The following is a 23416-nucleotide window of genomic DNA, read 5'->3' as shown; positions in this document are numbered from 1 at the left end:
CCAACTCTTATGATTCTATGATTCTAACCATTGTGGGAGATCAGAAGACATCCGATGCCAAATCTGGGGCCTCACACTAATGGAGAAGTTAACAAATGTGTGCCCTTTGCAATCCATGCTCAAGAGATTCATTTTATGTAATGTTGTTCTGCTTTGTTCCACATACAGCTTCTAAAGAAGCTGGTTATCCCCTCTTAGTGGCGCAGCAATAAAACTACTAGCACATTTGCAAAGCTAACCTGGGTCTGGTATGGTTTCAAGTTGGATGAGGAACTATGTGTTGAGTGTCCAGCATTGCAAGGGTTGGACTAGATGACCCAGAGAGCCCCTTCCAATTCTATGATTCTGTGAAATATACATGGCCTTCTATGGATGGGGTATCCTAGGTTAATCCCCCCCCCCCAATACTATTTAGCATCATCTGTGATGAAAATTAAAAAGAAGGAATGTTAATGAACAACAAGTACGCATTGTTTTCAGAATCTGTGAGCTGGTTTCTGTTTTGCACCTCGCCCTTCATATTGTGTTTATTGTTCTTTTGTATATTTTGTATATATCTAAGTTGTTTTTAAAAAATTCACACAGGTGGAAAACTAAATTAATGTTTGGAGTGTGTGGACTGTCATATGACTGTAAGGTGAGAGAATGTTCTCTAAAACTTTAATTACAAAGCCAATTCAGTGTCACACTTTTAGATATTCAAATATAATTCACTATTGAGTCTTAGTTGAATGTGCATACATTCTACAACACCAGTTACTTGATTGTTAATTTACTTTTCTAAACTAGCGCAAAATTGAAAGAATGGAATGGATAATTTTTTACAGAACAAAGGATGGTCAGACAAAATTTATATTTTTCTTTACATTTCTTTTATAAACCAGGCCAATCCAGAAAGAATGGATAAAATTTCACAGAAAAAATAAAATAAAATAAACAAAATATACATTTTTTTGCAAGGGAAATTTGCATTTCTTTTATAAACCAGAAAGAATGGACATTTTACAGAGCAGAATAATATTATTGAATGAAATTTATATTTTTTGCAAGGAAAATTTGCATTTCTGCATTCTCTGGCAAAAGAGATGCCCTTTGTCTTTGAAGGACATTGCCAGCCGTGCTGAACACGCTTTCGGATGGCACACTTGTTCCTGGGATAGCCAAAAACCTCTTTGCAAGCACCTTCAACATCGGAAAGGAAGCCTCATTTGCCTTCCACCACATCAGAGGGCATTCATCGAAGCTCACTCTCGGCATAGCCATATATTCCTTTAGCTCTTTTTCTGCTTTCGGTGCATCGTCCGCCAGTGCCAGGCCCTCTTCTTCTGCCTCTAAACCAAAGATTTTTGCCAACGTCCTTTTTTTGGGTGGAGCAGGGCAAGTATTGGGCCCCGTAGAAGCAGCCCGCAGGCTTTCTTGCAAGTCCGTCATCTTCTTTACAGCCTCCTGCCTGACAGCCTCGGGAGCCTCCAAGAAACGCAGGCGAAACCTCGGGTCACACAATGAGGCCAGGCCTAAAGTGGTTGCGGTGGGCGCGCTATCGTACTTTTCCGACAGCGCACCCAAAATTTCACATTTCATGTCCTTCAACAGCACACTGTCTCCCTCCTCGGGCTGGAGGCTTTTCTTAATTTGCCTCTAAAGAGGCAGGACAGATGATGCCGTGACGTAACTGCTTCCGCTTAGAGTCGTGGTGAGGTCCTCTAACACGGCAGCTGCAGACACAAAGTCTTGGACAGCCGAGACGTCGTCCCCTTCCAACATCAAATGTCTTTTAGACGGATAAACCATAAGTACCTTGCACAGCGGGAGCTGGTTTTCGAGAAACCTTCGGCACAGTTTGAGCAGACTCCACCACCTTGTGGGACAAGCGCTTGGCAAGCCCACCTTGTCCATCTCGAGGATCTCCTGAGCTCTGGTGAGGTCCCGCCTCATTTTCCAGCTACGGCAAATACTGCTTTGTAGCCTTTTCAGCCTTCCGACTGCCCTTCTCAGCTGCGTCAGGTTTAGAGCTCGGTTCACCCCGCCGTTTATATTGTGAGCAAAGCAAGAAATGTGCTCTAAGCCCAGCTGCCGGGCCGCTTTGAGAATATTGGCGCTGTTAACTGTCGTGCTGCAAAATACGTTCTTCACGTCGATGCCCCACTCCGATAAGGTGTCTCTCAGCATTTCGCAAAGAACGGCTGCACTGGGCTCCTTCAAAAAATGTCTACAGGCCAAGCAAGCGTCGGTCAACTTCCACTCGTCCGAAATGAAATGTACCGTCACGGCCACAAACGGAGCGCCAACAACAGACGTCCAGCAATCAGTTGTGATGGCCAGTTCAGTCTTAGTTAGCCGGCACAGTTCTCTCTTCATTTTTACCACCGTGTCCTTGTACAGCTTTGGAACTCCTGCGGTGGCGAAGTATTTTCTACCGGGCAACGGATATTTCGGTTTCAGAGCGTTTACCATCTGGATAAATTTGGGGTGGTCCACTGTGTTGTAAGGCTCCAGGCACGTAGCCAGATACTCTGTGATTGCCTGAGTACAGGATCTCGAGCTCTTAGGATTGAGCGGCTGAGAATCCGACGCAGTGTTTTGCTGTTCCCGAGGACTTTCCGCAACAGTTACTACAGCACTCGCTGATGTCGTCGCAGCCGCCGGCCCAGCAGCATTTTTACAGGAAGGAACGGAAACGTCTCTGGACGAAGAAGGCAGCTCCCTAAATTTCAGAGGGTGTTTGAGCTGGAGGTGTTTGCCGAGGTTGGAGGTGTTTCCGCCTTTTGCGGATACCGAGTGCGAACATATTTTGCAAATCGCGACACCGTCGGACACCAGACGGCCACTCTCGTTGGCAGGCAATCCAAAATGCACCCAGAAAGGGCTCTTTGTTTTTCTCTTGTCTACCAAATGGTGGTATTCGGGACATTCCAGAGCACGGGGATGAGGCGGGCTGGAAACAAAGAGAGAGGGGACATTTTGAACAAAAATAAAACTCTAAAGCCAGTGCATTTAATTTTTACGAAAATGTACTCGATGATAGCATGCTTCAGCTACACCTTTGCAGATTTCAGGACAACATATTAATACCAGTATCAACATATGAATACTGATATATTGATGTTAATATACTGATATATTGATGTTAATATATTAATAATAATAATAATAATAATAATAATAATAATTTTTATTTATACCCCGCCCTTCCCAGTCGGGACCGGGCTCAGGGCGGCTAACAACAAATAATATCAACACAAATATAAAAGAAACAATTCAGTTAAAACAACAGAATAATACAATGTTAAAATTCAATTTTAAAATTAAAAATCTACGAATAAGATAAAACCATTATAAATAAAACCTTAGGGGAGGGTAACCGTGGGGTCAGACTGCGTCAGTCCGAAGGCCAAACGGAACAGCTGTTTTGCAGGCCCTATGAAAAGATGACAAATCCCGCAGGGCCCTAGTCTCATGAGACAGAGCGTTCCACCAGGTCGGGGCCAGTACTGAGAAGGCCCTGGTCCTGGTCGAGGCCAGCCTAGCCACCTTGTGACTCGGGATCTCCAATATGTTATTATTTGTGGACCGTAATGTCCTCTGTGGGTCATACCGGGAGAGGCGGTCCCGTAGGTACGAGGGTCCTAAGCCGCATAAGGCTTTAAAGGTCAAAACCAGCACCTTGAACCTGATCCTGTACTCCACCGGGAGCCAGTGCAGTTGGTAAAGCACTGGATGAATATGATCCCGCACCCGGGACCCCGTAAGGAGCCTCGCCGCGCGGCATTCTGCACCCGCTGGAGTTTCTGGGTCAGTTTCAAGGGCAGCCCCGCATAGAGCGAGTTACAATAATCAAGCCTAGAGGTGACCATCGCATGGATCACTGTGGCTAGATCAGGTTGAGAGAGATAGGGGACCAACTGCTTAATGCGGCGGAGATGGAAAAATGCCACCTTGGCTGTGGTTGCAACCTGTGCCTCCATGGAAAGGGAGGCATCCAAGGTTACCCCCAAGCTCTTGACAGAAGGGGCTGACACTAATTGGGCCCCAGCGAAAGATTAATGTAAATACACTGGTGTCAATATATTAACGTTAATATATTAATTTCTTAATATGTTAATTTGTTGTGTGAGAAATCAGGGGGGGCGAGAGGAGAATTGAGAAGAGTTCTAGGCTAGGGAGTGGGACAGTTGAACATGCTTCTAGTTTGTAAGATGACTGCCTCACCAGAGAAAGCTCCGTGGCTTATTTTATATTTTTCTTTAGTATTTTTTTACTTTTTAATGTTTTGCCTGAGGTATGTTGACTTTCAAATGCCTGAGTTTTGCTGCACTGCAATATGCCACTGCCACAATTTATTAGATTTAATTGGCTGGCCGGACCTTGTCTGTTTTAGCAGCTGCAAGCCTACATTTATAGTAGAAGTCACCCTCACACTGTTACACTTACATTTATTTGTTTATTTGTACGCCTTTAGCTGCTTACACTTGTGCTGCGTTTTGTATTTTAGTTTTAAAAGTGTGGCACTATTTTGGTTTTTTATTATTATTAATATTCCCCCCACCCCATGAATTAAAAAAATCCCCAGAGAAGGGACTGCACTGGGCGGTCTATAATTCAGGCTACACAAAGCTTCCACTCTTCTGACTAATGACTATTTACAATTTGCTTGCTGATATTTACAAAAGAGGTGGTGAATAGCAGACCCTCCAAGTGTCCCTATTTTCCCGGGATGTCCCTGATTTAAAGAAGCCGTCCCAGTTTCTGATTTTATCCTGGAATGTCCCGCTTTTCTTTAGGGTGTCTCTATTTTCATTGGAGAAATGTTGGAGGGTATGGTGCTATCCGACCCTCGAACAATCCGAAGGCAATCCTGTATAGGGAAGTTTTTTTTAAAAAAATGTCTAATGTTTTATTATACAGTCGCACCTTTGGTTCCCGAATGCTGCAAACCCGGAAGTGAGTGTTCCGGTATGCAGACGTTCTTTTGCAACCCGGACGTCCGGCGAGACTTCCAGTTGGCTGCAGGAGCTTCCTGCAACCAATCAGAAGCCGCGTCTTGGTTTCCGAACGTTTTGGAAGTCGAACAGACTTCTGGAACGGATTCTGTTTGGCTTCCGAGGTACGACTGTATATTGGAAGCTGCCCAGAGTGTCTGGGGCAACCCAGTAAGATGTGGGGGGTATAAATAGTAAAAATATGATGGAATTGGATGTCCCTATTTTCATCGGAGAAACGTTGGAGGATATGGAATGCCCAGAATTCTGTAACGTACAGACTGGCGGTATGAATGAAAAGGAGTGGGACTGGAGGGGGAAATGGGGAGAGTAACAAAGGGGCGGGGGGGGAGACACACTTGGAGGGAAAGAGAAGACACTCGAACGCCAGAGCTAGGTGGGTGCGTGGTGGTTGTTTTTTACTATGAAGCAACTTGAAGGCTAACAAGCATCTCAAGAGTGTATTTATGCAATTGATTATTTTTGAAAGTACATACCTGTTCTCCACTTCCTGGCTATGCTTCCTGGTGTGAGCGTCGCAGCCAATGTCCTTTGGCTCAGTGCCATTGTCTCTGCCCAACCCAGCCAGCTTAAGGCAGTTTTCCCTGTGCTTTGCAGATTCCTCGTGAACCTTTGTCTTTATGGAGATCTGTTTCATGTCTGCCACTCCAGTCCGTGCCCAGGTGACGGCGCCGCCAAACAGCAAGCAGGGAAAGCACAGAAACGCGTTTTTCGAGGCGCTCCCGCAAAGCCACTCCTTCCGGTCGTACCAGGCCCTGCTAAACCTCCGGGTGACCGGCTTGCCTTTCTCCAGCACGGTTTGCACAATGCACAGGTCAGGGCAGTCGGGACCGAGATCTTTAATACGGCACTGCTCAGCCAAACTGCGCTCAGGAAAGGGATCTCGCAGCAGGGCTTCCACGCTGTTCGCCTTCGTGCTGTTGCAGGAAGATCCTCTGCTACAGGTCTGAAAAACAATTTAGAGAGGAAAGAACGAATTATCGTACCAGACTGTCCCTTCTCAAGCTGATCACACTGCAAATTCAGGTACGTAGCCGTGTTGGTCTGATGCAGTCGTAATAATAATAATAATAATAATAATAATAATAATAATAATAATAAATGTCCAGAAACACCTTATAGACCAGGCATGTCCAAAGTCGTTTCAGGGGCCTAATTCGGCCCACCGGTCGGTTTAATCTAGCCCCTGTGGCAGTTTATTTCCTGGGGCAAAATCCTAAGAAAAGCTCAACGGCCCCCTTCGCTTCATCAAATCTGGCCTTCTTTGAAAAAAGTTTGGACACCACTGTTATAGACCAACTAAGTTTTTTATAATAATAATTTCTATTCATTTTATAGAAAAAGAAAATACAACCAAAGCTTTAGCTTTATAATTTCATTTAGCTTCAAACCACTCTGCAGGGAGTAAGGGTAGATTCGCAGATCTATAATTCCTGTCTTTTCCAAACAGAAAGCACTTCATAGCAAGGCATTCCTGATCAAACCAGGATTTAGATTTGTTGAAGTATAACAGATGCCGCGTTGCCTTTTTTGGGGGGTCAAATAGGGTTGAAAAAGTGAAATCAGATCCTGAAACAAGTTTATTCTAGTTTCAGGGCATGAGGAGTTTAAGAGGTTGTCTCTCCTAGTAAGGAATATATCTGGGCGTAACCTTCAAGATACTTCCTCGTCCAGTTCATCGGACCACCTGATGCGTGAGAACCTCAACTTCATATTGGTGGTCCTGGGGAATTCAAGTTTGTCAGTGCAAAATAGATCCTTTCTTGCATCGAGGAGGAGACAGAGCGGTAAGCGGTCGCTATCGACCCGCTCCTCCACTTTGCACTCAAGAGGTCTATTCAAAAGGTTGTATGACACCATAATATAGTCAATTATAGAGGCTCCTACATTTGATATGAACGTGAAAATACAAACAACACAAAAGTGAATGAAGCTTAAAGGATCAGAAAGTCTCCACACATCTCTTCAAGCGGCTTCTCTATGTGAATTCTTCAATGTGCAATAAAGGTTTGCGCTATAACCTTCCCAGTCCAAACATTAAAATAGTTTCTCCTCTCTCTGGATGCTTTCATGTACAATAAGAGCCAATTTATCAGGAAAGCTCCTCCTATCATATCAATGACACTTTTCAATCAACTTATAACTTACTTCCAGCTTGGGATGCTTGGCTCCTTTTGCTGACACTTTGGGCTGTATCGAACAAAGCTGTTCTGTTGGTGGACGGTTTTCTGCCTGCATAATGGAAGGTTCCTCCTCTCTCTTGACCTTGCAAATCGGTTCCGGGGCTTCCCCCAACTCTCCAAAGCAGATTTTCAGGGGACTCAAGGGGCAGTCAGAATCTACTTCACTTTTAATCTCTGGATCTTTACTTCCTGGAATCAAAAAGGAAGGAAGCGTGTGAAGAACTGAGTCTCTAAGGAGAAGGAACCAACCAAATTCACAGCTGTGGAGAAGATAGCAAAGACATCACCCATGCAAATATTCAGTGAGGAGGCAGATCCTGCCATACATTAAATAAACCGGGCTGATATTTACTAAGGTGTTGTTTTAACTTAGCTATTCAAGGGTGGAATATTGGTTAGCAGGAACTGTCGGGGATTGGTGGAACCAAAAATTCTGTGATTTTCTGCAAGAACAAACCAAACTTCCAGAAAGGAAGAGAGCTGAAGGTGGCAGAAGTCTACAAAAAACAAACACACTACAGTGGTACCTCGTTTTAAGCACACAATTGGTTCCGGAAGTCTGTACTTAAACTGAAGCATACTTAAACTGAAGCGAACTTTCCCATTGAAAGTAATGGAAAGTGGATTAATCCGTTCTAGACGGGTCCGCGGAGTACTTAAACTGAAGGTACTCAAACTGAAGCGTACTTAAACCGAGGCATTACTGTATTATCAGGGAACCAGTTCAAAAATCACCTGTCCAGGGAGGACCTTAACTCAGGTGTGAGGAACTATGTCCCTCCAGAAGTTGCTAAATTCCCAGCTCACATCATCCTTGATCATTTGGCCAGCTACGACTGGAGGGCCACAGGTTCTTCACTTATCCTTTCCTCCTTCCTCCCTGTCATTGTGAGAGCTGCTCATTTTCTTCTACTCCCTGGAGAACAAGAAGATTTGTTCTCCTGCCCCAAGAGTACAAGGTCTACAGAAGCGCCTCTGGGCAAGGGGTTTTGCCAAAATATTTTCGGAAGTCCACAAGATAACCATGGCAGCTGGTCCATTAGGGTGAAAGGGTCAATGTCCCATGAACCTCAGCCTGCCTGCCTTCTCCCTTACAAACAGCAAGGGAGTGGCTCTGCCCATCATTGGCTCTCACTTCACTCACCGCTGGGTCCCCCTCCATGCTGCCCTGCCAGTCTCAACGGGCACCAGACAACACTGCAGGAAACCTCCAATTCCCAGGCAAGGAGGAGCACATTCGCAATTACCTGCTGCTGAGCATCCTTCCATGCAGGGCAGTATAACCAGTTCTTCGAGCCAGCGGATGAGGTCTGGCCTGGGCATGAGAGGGTCTCCTCCTTCTTAGGGAGAAAGGAAAAGCAGGCCTAATTACAAACACATTTCCTTCTGAAACATCCCCATTTTCGTCTCCCACAACCTGTTCTTGGCAAGAGGAGGAGGTCTCTCTCTCCCCCCCCACCCCGTACTTGGGTGCCAACATGCCTATTGCCCAGTTCAGATTTTTGGGTAAGGGCCATTGCTCAGTGTGGGAGCACTGGCCCCACGAGCAGACGGTCCCAGGTTTAATCCCCGGCTGAACACTGAGCTAGATAAACCAGGCACCCCCAAACTCGGCCCGCCAGATGTTTTGGGACTACAACTCCCATCATCCCTAGCTAACAGGACCAGTGGTCAGGGATAATGGGAATTGTAGTCCCAAAACATCTGGAGGGCCAAGTTTGGGGGTGCCTGAGATAAACCAATGGTCTGACTCGACATAAGGCAGTATGGATATGAAGAGAACTCTACAGCATAGATCAGACACATCCAACTCTCAGCAGACTGCGATCTACCCATTGTCATTGTCCATTGTCATCTTTTTAGGGAAAATGTACCAGAGTTGTTGAGCTTTTTTTAGGGGGAGAGACCAGAGCTGTTGAGCTCTCTTTAGGGACGATGGACCAGAGAGGACATAATTCACCCGGAATGACAATACTGAATGATCCCTGCTGTTGAAATTTCAACACTATACAGTCGTACCTCAGCTCCCGAATGGCTTGGGAGTCCAACGTTCTGGCTCCCGAACGATTGAAAAACTTGGAAGCTGAACGTCCAATGTGGCTTCCATGGCTTCCGATTGGCTGCAGGAGCTTCCTGCAGCCAATCAGAAGCCGCACTTTGGTTGTCAAACATTTCGGAAGTTGGAAGGACTTCCGGAACAGATTCTGTTCGAACTCCAAAGTACGACTGTACCTGTTTGTATTTATATATTTAATGCTATTTTTAATGTAACATTTTGCATGGCAGGTGTGCTATTCACCAAAATAAATTGTGAGTCCAGCAATGAAGAGTGAGAAATCTCATCTCTTCAGTGTCTTACAAACCAAAGGGTAGAGAGGTCCTTACCCAGGGAGGTCACATTCCTATAATTGTCCAGCATGATTTCCTTGTACAGAGCCTTCTGCCATGGGTTGAGGAGTTCCCACTCCTCCTTCGTGAAATGCATGGCCACCTCCTCAAAGGACACCAGAGCCTGAAAATAATAATAATAATAATAATAATAATAATAATAATAATAATAATAATGCCCTGCCCATCTGGCTAAGTTTCCCCAGCCACTCTTCACTCCTCACAAATAATCCTAAGGAAATGGGTGTCAATCTGCCTGCTTCACCCACCATGCAAGTAAAGAAAATTTTGGAAATTTTGGAAATATTGTACAAGAGCCAAAGCTCGGGGCCTACTTAAAGGGAGCTTTGGATGTAGAAAAAGCAAAGATAGACCCCATAACAAAAGAGGAACCCAAACTTTTCATTCTAATGAATCCCAAAGCATCATACAGAATAAAGATAAAAATAACATAATAGAACATCCCAAACACAGCATAAATCATAAATAGAGTACTTGAGGCTCCCCAAGGGCAGCCCCTCCCTCACCTACCTGAGCCATTTCTTCTCTTTTCACAAAGAGGAGGCCGCCTGGAAGGGGTCACTGAGCTTCTTCCACAACCTGTGGGGACGGGTTGTGGGGTGCGAGAGAGACAAGTATGGTTGGAAGATCTTTGTCCTTTCCCACCTTTCCCCCCACCTTAGTTCCACCACAAAGCGGTAAGGTTAAAAACAAAATAAATTCCCAGTCGCCCACGAAGCTCATAGCCCGGTGGACCTTGCAAGGTGCCTGCTTGGAAAACTACAGTTCCCCCAGCCAGGGATCCTTGCAGAGAAGCCGGGCCCTTCGAAAATGTGTGTTATTTCATGGGTGTTTCAATGCACAGGCAGGATCTGCCCTAAGCCATGCAATATAGGGGGAACCACAAGATTCCCATTCCTGGTCTGGAGCAGTAGGAGGAGCTGAGCACACCTACTCCTGTGGAATTGATTGATTGATGACAGTAATAATGTTATTATTTGCACCATGGCCATCTGACTGCGTTGCCCAGAGACTACGTGGTTTCAAAAAAGAGAAGGGGGGGAGGAAATTGCTTGCATGGTGGTGGGAAGGATTTTCCCCAGCTGGGCTGGTGAGAAGGGGGCTGGGGCGGGGGGTTAAAAGGGGGGTCCCTTTCACCCCTTCCTCGCCCCCCTTCTGCCCGCCTGGAGGCCGCCCCGAGCTGCTGCAATCTCCCCACCTCACCCTCCTAAGACTCACCCTCAGCGCCTCCCCAACAACAATTCGGGAGGCTTGGGGGTTGATGGGGGGGAGGGAAGAGTCGCTTGGTGGGTCCAGGCACTTCCGGGTTCCCAACGGCAGCGGCTAAGGGTCGTCCATGTGCGGGGCAAGCGGGAGTGGAAATAGGCAGGAGTGGGAGTAGAAGGGAGGGGGGGCCTTAAATAAAGCAGGAGGGATTCGAAGGTTCTGTCTCCCCCCCCTCCCCACATCTGCTTTGAAATAATCCGGCCGAAAAAGGAATGCTGGATAATGGCTATATGAAGCCACATTGCGCATGCAACCAGCAAGGAAATGTCGCAGTGCATTTCCTACCCTCTGTTGGGGGAGTATCGTGGATGGAGAGCTTGTAAAATGAATGGAATTTATATTTTAAAATTGTACATATTTTTATATATGGAATTTATACTTTAAAAAAATTGTATGTATTTGGATATATATAAAATATTTTTTGTGTGTGTGTACATACGTATATGTACATTCGTATGTATAACTATACATATAAACCTATATATACCGGTAGTTTATATAAATGTAGATACTAATCAGGAAGGCTTATCATATGCCTCTGCAGTCGCTGCGCAACCTGTGGGAGAGGTAGACAAATCGCCTTGAATAGACACCTCTCCCGCTTTGACCTCAGCTGCTCCCTCCGTTCGCTGATTGAACCAGGAAGGAAAGCTCGCCGCTCGTCTTTCCCCTGCCTCTCTAGGAAGCGCGCGCCGCTCCCTTTAACCCGTAGAGAGCCAAGCGGCGGCGGGGGTTTGAAAGGCTGGATTCTTAGAGAGGCAGGAAATGGGGGAACAGGGGGATGTCAACAGTGGGAGCAACTTCCTGCCTTGCGTCCCCCCTCCCCATCAAATGTTTCTGCAAAAGCGGCTTTTGAATGCTGTTTGCCAGAAGCTGCAGGCAGGTCAGTGGCTGTTGCTAGAGTGCGTGAAAAGTGCATTTAAAAGTCGGTTTGCTGGTGGGGGGAGAGGAGGGGCCGGGTCTTTCTTGGGAGAGGGGGGCATGTTCAAAAGAATTATAGAATCCTAGAGTTGGAAGGGACCATGAGCCTCACCTAGTCCCATCCCACATCCCCTCCAACATTTCTTCTATTAAAATCATTCCATAATGATAATTTTACTATTTATACCCCACACATCTGACTGGGTTGCCCCAGCTACTCTGGACAGCTTCCAACATACATAGCAACATAATAAAACATTAAAACATTTTTTTAAAAAAAAATACTTCCCTATACAGGATCGCCTTCAGATGGCTCAGGGGTCGAATAGCTCCATACCCTCCAATGTTTCTCCAATGAAAATAGGAGTGTCCTAATAAAGAGTGGGCCATTCCGGGATCAAATCCAGAAACGGGGACGGATTCTCTAAATCAGGGATGTCCCTGGAAAATAGGGAGACTTGGAGGGTCTGCACCCCTTGCAATGCAAGAATATGCCATTGTCCCTTACAGGGATCAAACCTGCAACCTGCTGATGGAGAGGATACAGATTGCCATTATGCCACCCTGGCTCTCCAGTGAAATGTTGCCAGCCTTTCATTTTGTGTGCCCCAAAGAGAAAGCCATTCCTCAGAATCACTCAGTTCTGTGCACATCCTTCCTCAAGGCCATTTGTCTTCTTCTTAGGCGATTCCTCGTAGCCGAATAAGATTGTCTTTCACAGACCGAGTTTTAACAGTGAGTCCGTAAGTGGCTGTGGAGGCCAATTCTGGATCCACACGTCCTTCCACAGCGGGGGCATAGGTTTCCGGGTGGGAGTTGATCACGGTGAGGGTTTGCCAAGTGTGCCTTCCTCTTAGTATGTTTCTCCCTTTTGCCCTGAGTTCGAGTGTCTTCAAAGCCCATGACACCTTTGGTAAAGGCTGTTCTCCAACTGGAGTGCTCACAGGCCAGTGTTTCCCAGTTATCAGTGCTTATACAGTCGTACCTCGGAAGTTGAACGCCTTGCGACTCGAACGTTTTGGCTCCCGAACGCCGCAAACCCGGAAGTGAGTGTTCCGGTTTGCATACGTTCTTTGGAACCCAAACGTCCAATATGGGTTCCACCGCTTCCGATTGTCTGCAGGAGCTTCCTGCAGCCAATTGGAAGCCGCGCCTTGGTTTCCAAACATTTTGGAAGTCGAACGTACTTCCTGAACAGATCCCGTTCGACTTCCGAGGTACCACTGTACTAGATTTTTTTAAAAAAATTGCCTTGAGAGTGTCTTTAAATCTCTTTTGTTCTCTCACGGCTGTTTGCCTCTTTCCCTTCAGGGTGAGTGGTTTGTCGTCCACCCAGGAAGGCCACCTGCTTCTGAATGACCTTTCTGCAGGCCGGAGATGAGGCATCTCTGAAGGAGCCCTTTTGAGCCCCCTTTTGCGTCAAGACAGCAGCTCTGGTTTCCAGCGGGGTTGCGGGACGGGGGCAAGAGGCTTCGGGCTAAGCCTGGGAGGCGGGATGGCGGTGGAGCAAGTGGACAGCTCCCCTACCCTGACTCTCCAGCTGCAGGCCATTCCGGATGAAAGCAGGGACCCAGAGATGAAGATGGAGCCAGAGGAGCTTCTGGGCCTCAAAGAGGCAACAGGGGCAGGAGACAGCTCACCAGACTCTCAGCCAGCGGCCATCGGGGTCCCCAAACGCTGGGAAGAGCTGCAGCGCATTAAGCAGGAGCCAGATGAGGGCCTGTCGTCGCTCCGCTGGGAAGCCCAGTGGCAGGAATTCCTGAAGGCAGTGCAGACCCCTCACACTGGCGAGGGCGACCCACAGCTGCCAGAAGCCGTGCCGTGGGGTGAAGACAAGAACACCCTGTCCCACCGTGAGAGGGCAGAGGCCGTCAGCCAGGGGACTCAAGAACAGAGCCAGGATGGGGTCCTTCCTTTAAACAGAGCAGCCCAGCAAGCTGATGGGAGGGCGGGTGCCACTGGCGATATCGGACAAGCGATAAAGATGGAGGACTCTGCCAGCTCAGAGGCCCATCGCCAGCTCTTCAGGAAGCAATGCTACCATGACGCCCAGGGCCCTCGCAAGGTCTACGGCCTCCTGAGGGAGCTTTGCCATCAGTGGCTGAGGCCAGAGAAGCACACCAAGGAGCAGATCCTGGACCTGGTGATCCTGGAGCAGTTCCTGGCTGTCCTGCCCTCGGAAATGGGGAGCTGGGTGAAGGAACGAGGCTCAGAGAGCTGCGTCCAGGCCGTGGCCCTGGCAGAGGAATTCCTCCTGAGGCACCAGGAGGCGGAGAAAGCGGGAGGGCAGGTGAGAGTACCGCATCCTGGGATTTCCCCCCCCCCAAAAAAGGCGGTTGTGGCGCAAATGTCTGAGTGTCACACCTTAAAAAGGGTGGAGACCAAGGGTGGGGAGCCCCAGGCACAGGGGCCAAATGCAGGCCTCTCTCTGGCCCTCAGGACCCTTCTCAGGCCATGCCCTTTGTTGTCCATCAGTTCTTCCGGATGCTTAGCCGGAATCTCCTTTCTTGTAACTTGGAGCCATGTGTTCGAGTCCTACCTTCCAGAGCAGGAGAACACAAGCTCGCTCCATCTTCCATGTGACAACCTTTATTAGAAGATAGCTATCCTAATTCTCCTCTTTTCCTTTTTGTTTTGTTTTTTAGAGAAAAAAATCATTTGATTTTAGAAATTATAAACTTAAAATCAATTATATTTAAAAAATCCATGTAAAGAGATTACTCTGAATCTCAGGACTTCCCCCCCCCATCCCCTCCATGGGTCCTAATATCAATATTTACAACTGCATATTAGTCCGTTATCCACATTTTTTATCCATCCATGAGATTGCCTTAGCTCATATTGCATTGCAGGGGGTTGGACTAGATGAGCTTTGAGGTTTCTTCCAACTCTATGATACTATGATTATATATATTATATATATATGCACACTCAAGGAGGAGGAGAGAGAAAGAGATAGAATGGGGGAAATGGATAATAGCTGTATACAGCTGTATACAGGCCAATCACTGCTGAAAATAGGCTGCTTTGTGATTTGAACCTTTGGTGTGTGTGTGTGTGTGTGTGTAATTTTTATTTGATTTTAAAAAGTATACACATACAGCAAAAAATAATTCCAAATCCAAATATCGAGATGACTCTGAATCTCCTGACTTTCCCCCATCCCTTCCATGGGTCCTGATGGTATTATTTACAACTGATTATCAATACCAGTACTTATCCAATTTTTAAAATCCTTCTAAGTTATCCATACTTTGCATTACTTTACAAGCGTGGTTAAAATCCTGCTAATGTTTTAACCTGCGTACAGTGCTCTTGTAAATAAGTTATAAACTTTTCCAATTCCTTATTAAAGTTTTTGTCTTCTTGATTTCTGAGCTTCCCAGTTAATATTGCCATTTTGGCATAGTCCATCAACTTGGTTTGCCATTCTTCTCTGGTTGGGGTAGTTTCCTCCTTCCATCTCTGAGCTAATAGCATCTGTTGTCACATACATAAAAAGTCTTTTTCTGGTTCTTTGGTATCTCAGTACCTATAATTCCTAATAAAAAAAGCTTCTGGTTTTTTGACAAACATTATTTTAAACATTTTTTTCATTGCATTATATATCACCTCCCAGAAAGTTATTGTTACCCTACACGTCCACCACATATGGTAAAAGGTACTTTCTTTTTCTTTACATTTCCAGAAGGTATTTGTACTTGTTTTATACAGTAATTCTCTTCTTTTCCTTGTCCTCTGCTGCCCCAGGGGACATCCACACAACAGCTAAAGCACGTAAATAGCCTTGATTCCCCCCGCAAAGAATCCTGGGAACTGTAGTTTGTTCCGGATGCTGAGAGTGCAGGCGGTTCTCATATACTTACGAGGCCAGAAATGGATCACCGGACATTGCTGCGATGGTCCCACCCCCATCCTTCAGACTTAGATCTTATCTCTGGTCTGATCCCGTTCCTCACCGCTGCTGTCGTTCTGTGAAACAGGAGCACTTTGTTTCTTGACTAAAACCTTGACGGGTATTTCAGGTGCCAGGGTCGTTCCAAGAGGCTGCTGTGACCTTCGCTGCAAATGTGGAGGCATTGCCGGAAACCGCCCAGAGACAGCTCGACGGGGAGTTCAAGCGGGAAAATGAGGGGGTCTCCAGCGTGCTGGGTAAGGGCTCAACCCCCCCCCCCATGAATTACTGTGTCGTTTCAATTAGGTATAATGCCCTGTCACAGGGAATCACCAACTTGGGCGCTCGGCCCCTTCTGTGACGCCCATGAAAGGTCTCAGCAGAGAAACCCCTCAAAAATCCACAACAGATTGTGTCCTTTTCCTGTTCAGTTCCTATTTGCATTGACTTAGCCATTCCTACATTGAAAATAGGAGAGCTGCTTATTTCCTTGACATCTGATGGGAGGGCGTTCCACAGGGCAGGCACCACTACTGAGAAGGCCCTCTGTCTGGAATAGTATGTATTCCAGCACAGAGGGCCTCCTGGCAGTTCCCTCCCTGCAAGAAGTGAGGTTACAGGGAACCAGGCAGAGGGCCTTCTCGGTAGTGGCACCCGCCCTGTGGAACGCCCTCCCATCAGATGTCAAGGAAATAAACAACTGTCTGACTTTTAGAAGACACCTGAAGGCAAGGGAAGCTTTTAATATGTCACGAATGCTTTGATGGTGTTTCCTGCTTGGCAGGGGGTTGGACTGGATGGCCCTTGTGGTCTCTTCCAACTCTATGGTTCTGTGATTCTATGATTCTAATGTTTGATGATTTATCGTGTTTTTAATATTCTGTTGGGAGCCGCCCAGAGTGGTGTAAGTAATGAAAAATTACCATTATTATTATTATTATTATTATTATTATTATTATTATTATTTACAAAGAATCAGCAAACTGTATACAACGAACTCTGCAGATGTCGCAGGCTTTTCAACAAGATAGCGAATGCTCAGCTGAAATTTACGACTTTCCAAAATATGTAATAATAATAATAATTTATTATTTATACCCCGCCCATCTGGCTGGGTTTCCCCAGCCACTCTGGGCGGCTTCCAACCGAATATTAAAACAGTACAGCATTAAACATTAAAAACTTCCCTAAACAGGGCCGTCTTCAGTTGTCTTCTAAAAGTAAAATAGTTACTTATTGCCTTGACATCTGCTGGGAGGGCGTTCCACAGGGCGGGTGCCACTACCGAGAAAGCCCTCTGTCTGGTTCCCTGTAACCTCACTTCTCGCAATGACGGAACCGCCAGAAGGCCCTCGGTGCTGGATCTCAGTGTCCGGGCTGAATGTAGTAGAAAAGCTGCCTTGTCTCTTTGACCAAAGCGGAATCAGTTGCTAATAGTTTATAGAATCATTGGGTTGGAGATGGCTTTTTGGCTCCACGAAGCTGATCCTTGACAGGATCAGCCTTGAAGGTGAAATTTTAACAGGTGGGCGGGGACACCCCCTGTCAATCACCTGGTGTCTCAATAACATCAGGTGGAAGGTGCCGCTAAAACAAAGCGTTTTCCCTCCCTCCTTCATTTTAAGCGGGGCGTTCTGATGCAGACACCGTCCTGTTTCACACCTGGTCTAACCGCAGAGTCAGGGTGATTAGAACATGATTTGCAAATGAGAGGTTGTCTCTAAAGTTTAGCTTGTTGCATCCCTGACTCATGGGATCATAGAACTGTAGCAACTTAAATGGATTTCAAGGTTCATTTGGTCCAAACCCCTGCAATGCAGGAATCTCAGCTAAAGCATCCAGGACAGATGGCCTTCTAAAAACCTCCAATGAGGCAGGTTGATATAATAGGGTTAGTTGCTCCAGTTCATTCCTAACAGTGACCTATGTGACGGTCACCTCCAGGCTCGACTACTGTAATTCGCTCTATGCGGGGCTGCCCTTGAAGCTGTCCCAGAAACTCCAGCGGGTGCAGAATGCTGCAACGAGGCTCCTCACGGGTTCCCTGCCATGGGAATATATTCACCTAGTGCTTTTCCAGCTGCACTGGCTCTCAGTGGAGTACAGGGTCAGATTTAAGGTGCTGATTTTGACCTTTAAAGTCTGTTACGGCCTAGGACCCTCATACTTATGGGACTGTCTCTCCCGGCATGCCCCACGGAGGACCTTAAGGTCCATAAATAGTAACACCTTAGAGGTCCTGGGCCCGAAGGAAATCAGATTAGCCTCAACTAGAACCAGGGCCTTCTCAGCACTGGCCCCGATCTGGTGGAACACTCTGTCTCCCGAGACCAGGGCCCTGCGGGACCTGATTTCTTTCTGCAGGGCCTGTAAGACAGAGTTGTTCTGCCTGGCATTTGGCCTGGAGCCAACCTGATCCCCCTGCCCCCCATTCCCCCCCTTTCCCTTCCATATGAGGCTGCATTTTAATTTTAATGTATTTAATCTTGTTCTTAAGTTGTATTTTAATCAGTTGTTTTATATCTAGTGTTAGCCGCCCTGAGCCTGGCCTTGGCTGGGGAGGGCGGGGTATAAATAAAATTTATTATTATCATTATTACTAACAATCTCCTTTCGTTATTTCAGCAGGTGATAGGGACCAGTGTGCTACTGGTGGAGAACTATTCTGGGTCCCACAAGGAAGAGGAGTGGGTCAGGAGCTGGAGGAAAAAGATGGGAGCCAAGGGAAGTCAGAGAAGCTTCGGAGCCATGAAATGGAGATGTGGAGGGACAAATTTCTCCCTTGCCTGGATGACAACGCCTGCAAAATGTCAGCCCAGCAGGGCACCCTCAAAAGGAAGAAGCGCATCAGAAGCACGGTGAGCGAGAAGCTTTTCCGAGATGAATCGAACCTTCGTGGAATCCACACAGGAGAGAAGCCGCACGACTGCTCGGTCTGCGGGAAGATATTCCGCAGGCGCTCGGACCTCAACAGCCACCAGCGCACCCACACGGGAGAGAAGCCCTACGTTTGCCTGAACTGCGGGAAGAGGTTCAGTCGGAGCACAAACCTTATCTCACACAAGAGAATCCACACGGGGGAGAAGCCCTATAAATGCTCGGACTGCGGGAAAAACTTCTGCCACAAATCCGGCCTGATAAGGCACCGGAGGACCCACACGGGAGAGAAGCCGTACGCCTGTCCCGAGTGCGGGAAGAGCTTCAGCCAGAGGCAACATCTTATCACGCACCAGCGGAACCACACGGGCGAGAAACCCTTTACCTGCTCCGAGTGCGGGAAGAGCTTCAACCAGAGCCAGCACCTTACCACGCACCAGAGAAACCACACCGGGGAGAAGCCCTTCGAATGCTCCCAGTGTAGCAAGCGCTTTTGCGACAAGTCCACCCTTTTTAGACACCAGAGAAGCCACATTGGGAAGAAACCCTTCAAATGTTCCAAGTGCGAAGAGAGCTTCTACCGGAGCAAGCATCTTATCAGACACCAGAGAATCCATCTTGAACCTTCAACGGTCTAATTTCATGGGTTTTTTTTCCCTCCTAAGTTAATGTATATAAACAGTGTTTGTTCCTTGCTTTTTGCTGTCTGCAAATCATGTTTCAAAGGGATTTGGGATACTTACTGCCTTCAGACAGATGGGTGGGGTACAAATAAAAAAAATGATCATCATCATCATCATCATCATCACTCAGTAGCCCTCTCCTCAATGAATTTGTCTTTTTTTTAATCAGTGGCCGTTGGTGCTTCCTGTGGCAGTGAGTTCCACAGTTTAAATGTGAAATAATTTTCTTTTGTCCAGCGTTCGGCTTCATTGGATGTCTGGTGTTATGGGAGCGCGAGAAGCACCTTATCAGTGTTCCCCATGGCTTGCATTTCTTTCTCTGTGCCGCGCATAGGTTCTCTCTCCTCAAAATAAAATAAATGTAACAAGCAGCCCATAAGACGGACTGTGCATAATTTTATAAAGTTCTGTCTCGTTGCCTCTTTCTCGCATTTCCCTCTAAACCAAAAAAATCCCCAAATGTTGAAACTTCCCCACACGGGGGAGACGCTCCGACTTTGGCGGGTGTTTTCTGAGCCTCTTCCCAACTCTACGATATCCGTTTGAGAGGGTTGGGAAGGCATGGGCAGAGCAGTGTTGTTAGCAGAAATATGAATAATTCCGCACTTAGTCCTGTTACAATTTCTCTCTCTGTTGGAAGCTGCCTTATGCCAGGTCAAATTATCCGGCTGTCTAGCCCAGCAGTGCTTAGTGTCAGGAAATCTTCTGGATCTCGTACAGAAAAAGGTCTTTCCCCTCCTCTTGCTCCCTGGTCTTTTTAAATGGGGATTGAACCCGAGACCTTGTGAGGCAGATGTTCTGCCACCAAGCTACAAAATCTGCAATATTTGAATCATAGCTGCCAAGTACCCCGCAGAGAAATCTGGGATAGGCAGCCGCGCAACACTGGAAGTTGCGTAGACGCAACTTCCGGTGTCACTTTGCCCATCTATGGGCACCGAAAATGGTCGGCGTTGGCGCCGGAAGTCGCGTCTACGCATGTCCGGAAGTGCGTAGATGCAACTTCCGGTGTCGCCACCGGACATTTTCGGTGCCCATAGATGGGCAAAGCGACACCGGAAGTTGCGTCTACGCACTTCCGGACATGTGTAGACGCAACTTCCGGCGCCAGCCATTTTCTGGTGCCCATAGATGGGCAAAGTGGCACCAGAAAAATGGCCACCGACAGGAACCAAAATAAGGGAAATTAACGGGAGAGGAGCTGGAACGGGAGACCTCCGGGAAATGGTAAGGAAAGACGGGGGTTTCCCGGGAAATCCGGGTACTTGGCAGCTATGATTTGAATATCCCGATATCCACCCTCCCACTGTCTGCCCCCCACCCTAAAATCCCCATTTGGAAACACTCTATAGGCTGCATTTCCCACTTGATTCCTAACATCTTTTGTTCAGATGTGAAACCTAGCCAGATGGGCTGGATATAAATAATTAATATTATTATTAATAATAATAATTCCTGAACCAACACAATTAACCTTCCTCCCCTGTCCAGCCACCTCCAGGATGAACTTGAATCTTCGTTTTTTCATACCAGTTTCTATTAAGTGGTTTCAGCATAAAACGATGAAAGTCAAACTATTCAAAAGAACTAGGAAAGAAGGAAGAATAAGGAAAAGAAGAGAAGACGAAAAAGAAGTGGGGGGGGGATCCACAAGTACTCTATCCTAATTTTATTTTAACCCTTGAGGGATGACAACCAAGATGATCAAAGGTCTGGAATCTAAACCTTATGAGGAACGGTTGAAAGATCTGGGTAAGTTTAGCCTGGAAAAGAGGAGACCAAGAAGAGGCAAGATAGCCAATTTCAAATTTTGAAAAATAAATTTAAAAAACGAGGCAGAGGGCCTTCTCGGTAGTGGCGCCCTCCCTGTGGAAAGCCGCTCCCTTAAAATCGGGTTACAGGCTGAAAATCGTTGCCCTTGGTAGAATTGTAACTCCAAGCCAATTGAAGCCTTTGATCTTGCAAGCCCACAAAAGTTACCATACAATCGCTAAAATCGCAAATTGCTACTTGATGTATTTTAATGTTTGTTGGAAGCTGCCCAGAGTGGCAGGGGAAGCCCAGCCAGATGGGCGGGGTATAAATATATTATTATTATTATTATTATTATTATTATTATTATTCAATTGCTACAATTCCGCAGGCACTCACACCCGTAAATGGCAAATGAAGTCTTAAGCTCGCAAACTAGCAATAAAACATTTTTTTTTGTTCCCTTTACCGTATGTCTGTTTCAGCAGCAATATCGTAAAAGCCCATTTTTGTAAGGTCGCAAATTTAAGCTGCACTTTATTTTTTCATGGTCAGAATTTGGGGGGGAAAGTGCAGCTTATATTTGGGCCAATACGATTAAATAATAATAATAATAATAATGCACCGTTTCTAATAAGGTTGCACCTAAGATAGCTCAGATGGCAGAGCATGAGACTCTTAATCTCAGGGATATGGGTTCCAGCCCCATGTTGGGTGAAAAATTCCTGCATTGAGGGGGTTGGACTAGATGACCCTTAGGTCCCTTCCAACTCTGCTATTCTGCATGGATTTGTGCAGCTGAAGAGTTAAACCCACAGAGCTGCAATGGCTAGAGTTGCACAAAGGGAGGCAGGCGTGTGAAAGCCAGGAAGGGTTTTTCCTCCCTGGTTAGGGGGTGGGCCTTGGTTTTGAATTTCTATTGCAGCTGGCAGAAAAGGAGGAGGAAAGAAGAAAAGGAGGAGGAGGAGGAGGAGGAGGGAGGAGCGCAGTGTCCTAGACTGGGGCATGGTGGTGGAGAGGCAGGAGGAAAAAAAGAACCTCTTTTGCAATCGCTCTCCCTCCTCTGGGTAGCGGCCAGGGGTCTCTGTGCTGCTGATTTCCCCCTTCCATAAGAAGCAAACTCTTTGAGCAAGTTGGGTCAAAGGGTACGCGGACAGTGCTTTTCTATGGGGTACTGGGGAGGGGTGGTAGGGCAGGGGGACGGCATGGGGCAGAGACGCTCCTAAAACGAAGGGGGTCTGCCAGCTTGAGCATCCCTCCCAGAGCATCGGAGACCAAAGAGACCTTCTCACAGCAGCGCATCTTTAACCTCTGGAACTCCCCTCCACAGGAGGCAATTGTAGTCCCCCAACAAGGATGGCTTTAAAAAGAGGATCGAACCGACTCGTGGAGGAGGTGGGAATGTCGCTGGGGGTCTTAAAGAAGAGAGTGGACAGCCGTCCGCCAGGGATGCTTCGGTGGCACCTGGCACTGCAGATCCTACCTTGAATAGCGGGTCAGTCTAGATGACCCCAAGGTCCCTCCAAGATCCACAATGTTATGCTAAGTTCAGGCTAACCCCACATCCCTACCATTATGTTTAAAGCACTCATATGTAGGCGCCTGCCCTGTGGAACGCCCTCCGAACAGATGTCAAAGAGGAAAACAACTACCAGTCTTTTAGAAGACATCTGAAGGCAGCCCTGTTCAGGGAGGCTTTTAATGTTTAATAGATTACTGTGTTTTATTTTTCTGTTGGAAGCCGCCCAGAGTGGCTGGGGAAGCCAGATGGGCGGGGTATAAATAATAATAATAATAATAATAATAATAATAATAATAATAATAATTCAAGTTCCATCCTATCGGGGAATGAGTTGAGTTTGGGATTCTCTAATTTCAACCTACAGGTAAAGAAAAGGTGGCTGATCGTAGCCGAGTTGAGGGGAAATATGTTCCAGAAGACTCAGAACAAGTGGGAAAGAGAGAGATGAGAAATGATGTTTTCCAGGGTTATACGCAGAAAAATGCCTTGAGAAGCCAAGACGGTGAATGGAAACGGGAAGATCACACCACAGAGACAGCGGGTGAAATTCTTCATCCTCTGAGTGCCCAAGTTGTCGTATCTTTGTGCAAAACCGTTGTAACCCTGGGGAAGGGAAGGAGTCTGACAGAACTTCGCTAAACCCTGTCATCCAAATTGGAATTCCATAGAGCAGTTGGGCTCTGACTTTAGCATTAAAAACCTTGAGGGCAGAAGTGATATGTTGGTTACCTCTTATTACAAAGAAGCACGTTATGGCCTGCATAGACAGCTCGCCTTCTAAATCCAGCCTACAAACGGGAATCAGTGTGCTTTTATTTAAAATACATCTCTGGGTTATTTGTGGGGCATAGGAATTCATTCATCCCCCCCAAAAAAATATAGTATGGCCTGGACCCCAACAAGGTCTG

General features: G+C 46.7%; 2 protein-coding genes across 4 annotated transcripts; one reads left to right on the top strand and one right to left on the bottom strand.

Annotated features, from left to right (window-relative positions):
• Positions 1–1638: 1638 nt before the first annotated feature.
• Positions 1639–10899, bottom strand: LOC118081162 (E3 SUMO-protein ligase ZBED1-like). 2 transcript variants are annotated; one of them, XM_035107429.2, is made up of 7 exons: positions 10811–10899; positions 10103–10171; positions 9569–9695; positions 8431–8523; positions 7149–7372; positions 5477–5946; positions 1639–2935 (listed from the first exon to the last, which is right to left on the bottom strand). In XM_035107429.2, the coding sequence occupies exons 2-7, from the start codon at positions 10109–10111 to the stop codon at positions 1639–1641; spliced, it is 2220 nt and encodes a 739-aa protein (XP_034963320.2). In that variant the 5' UTR covers positions 10112–10171; positions 10811–10899. The 2 variants fall into 2 exon arrangements, with proteins under 2 accessions (XP_034963320.2, XP_034963321.2); XM_035107430.2 differs by having other exon boundaries at positions 10103–10844.
• Positions 5909–19602, top strand: LOC132591336 (zinc finger and SCAN domain-containing protein 31-like). 2 transcript variants are annotated; one of them, XM_060269602.1, is made up of 4 exons: positions 5909–6026; positions 13091–14069; positions 15805–15931; positions 18300–19602. In XM_060269602.1, the coding sequence occupies exons 2-4, from the start codon at positions 13275–13277 to the stop codon at positions 19187–19189; spliced, it is 1812 nt and encodes a 603-aa protein (XP_060125585.1). In that variant the 5' UTR covers positions 5909–6026; positions 13091–13274; the 3' UTR covers positions 19190–19602. The 2 variants fall into 2 exon arrangements, with proteins under 2 accessions (XP_060125585.1, XP_060125579.1); XM_060269596.1 differs by lacking the exon at positions 5909–6026 and adding an exon at positions 11532–11741.
• Positions 19603–23416: the final 3814 nt, after the last annotated feature.

Source organism: Zootoca vivipara, chromosome 2 (assembly GCF_963506605.1).
Source record: "Zootoca vivipara chromosome 2, rZooViv1.1, whole genome shotgun sequence".
NCBI classification, from domain to species: domain Eukaryota; kingdom Metazoa; phylum Chordata; class Lepidosauria; order Squamata; family Lacertidae; genus Zootoca; species Zootoca vivipara.
This window is presented reverse-complemented; position numbering and strand designations above follow the sequence as displayed.

Coding starts and splice junctions, on each gene's coding strand:
- LOC118081162 (XM_035107429.2), bottom strand. Junction 5,947..7,148: donor CCAAGCATCCCAAGCTGGAA/GTAAGTTATAAG, acceptor ATTGTTTTTCAG/ACCTGTAGCAGAGGATCTTC. Junction 2,936..5,476: donor AGCCAGGAAGTGGAGAACAG/GTATGTACTTTC, acceptor CTTTGTTTCCAG/CCCGCCTCATCCCCGTGCTC.
- LOC132591336 (XM_060269602.1), top strand. CDS start 13,275: ATGGCGGTGGAGCAAGTGGACAGCTCCCCTACCCTGACTCTCCAGCTG. Junction 14,070..15,804: donor CGGAGAAAGCGGGAGGGCAG/GTGAGAGTACCG, acceptor CGGGTATTTCAG/GTGCCAGGGTCGTTCCAAGA. Junction 15,932..18,299: donor GGGGGTCTCCAGCGTGCTGG/GTAAGGGCTCAA, acceptor TCGTTATTTCAG/CAGGTGATAGGGACCAGTGT.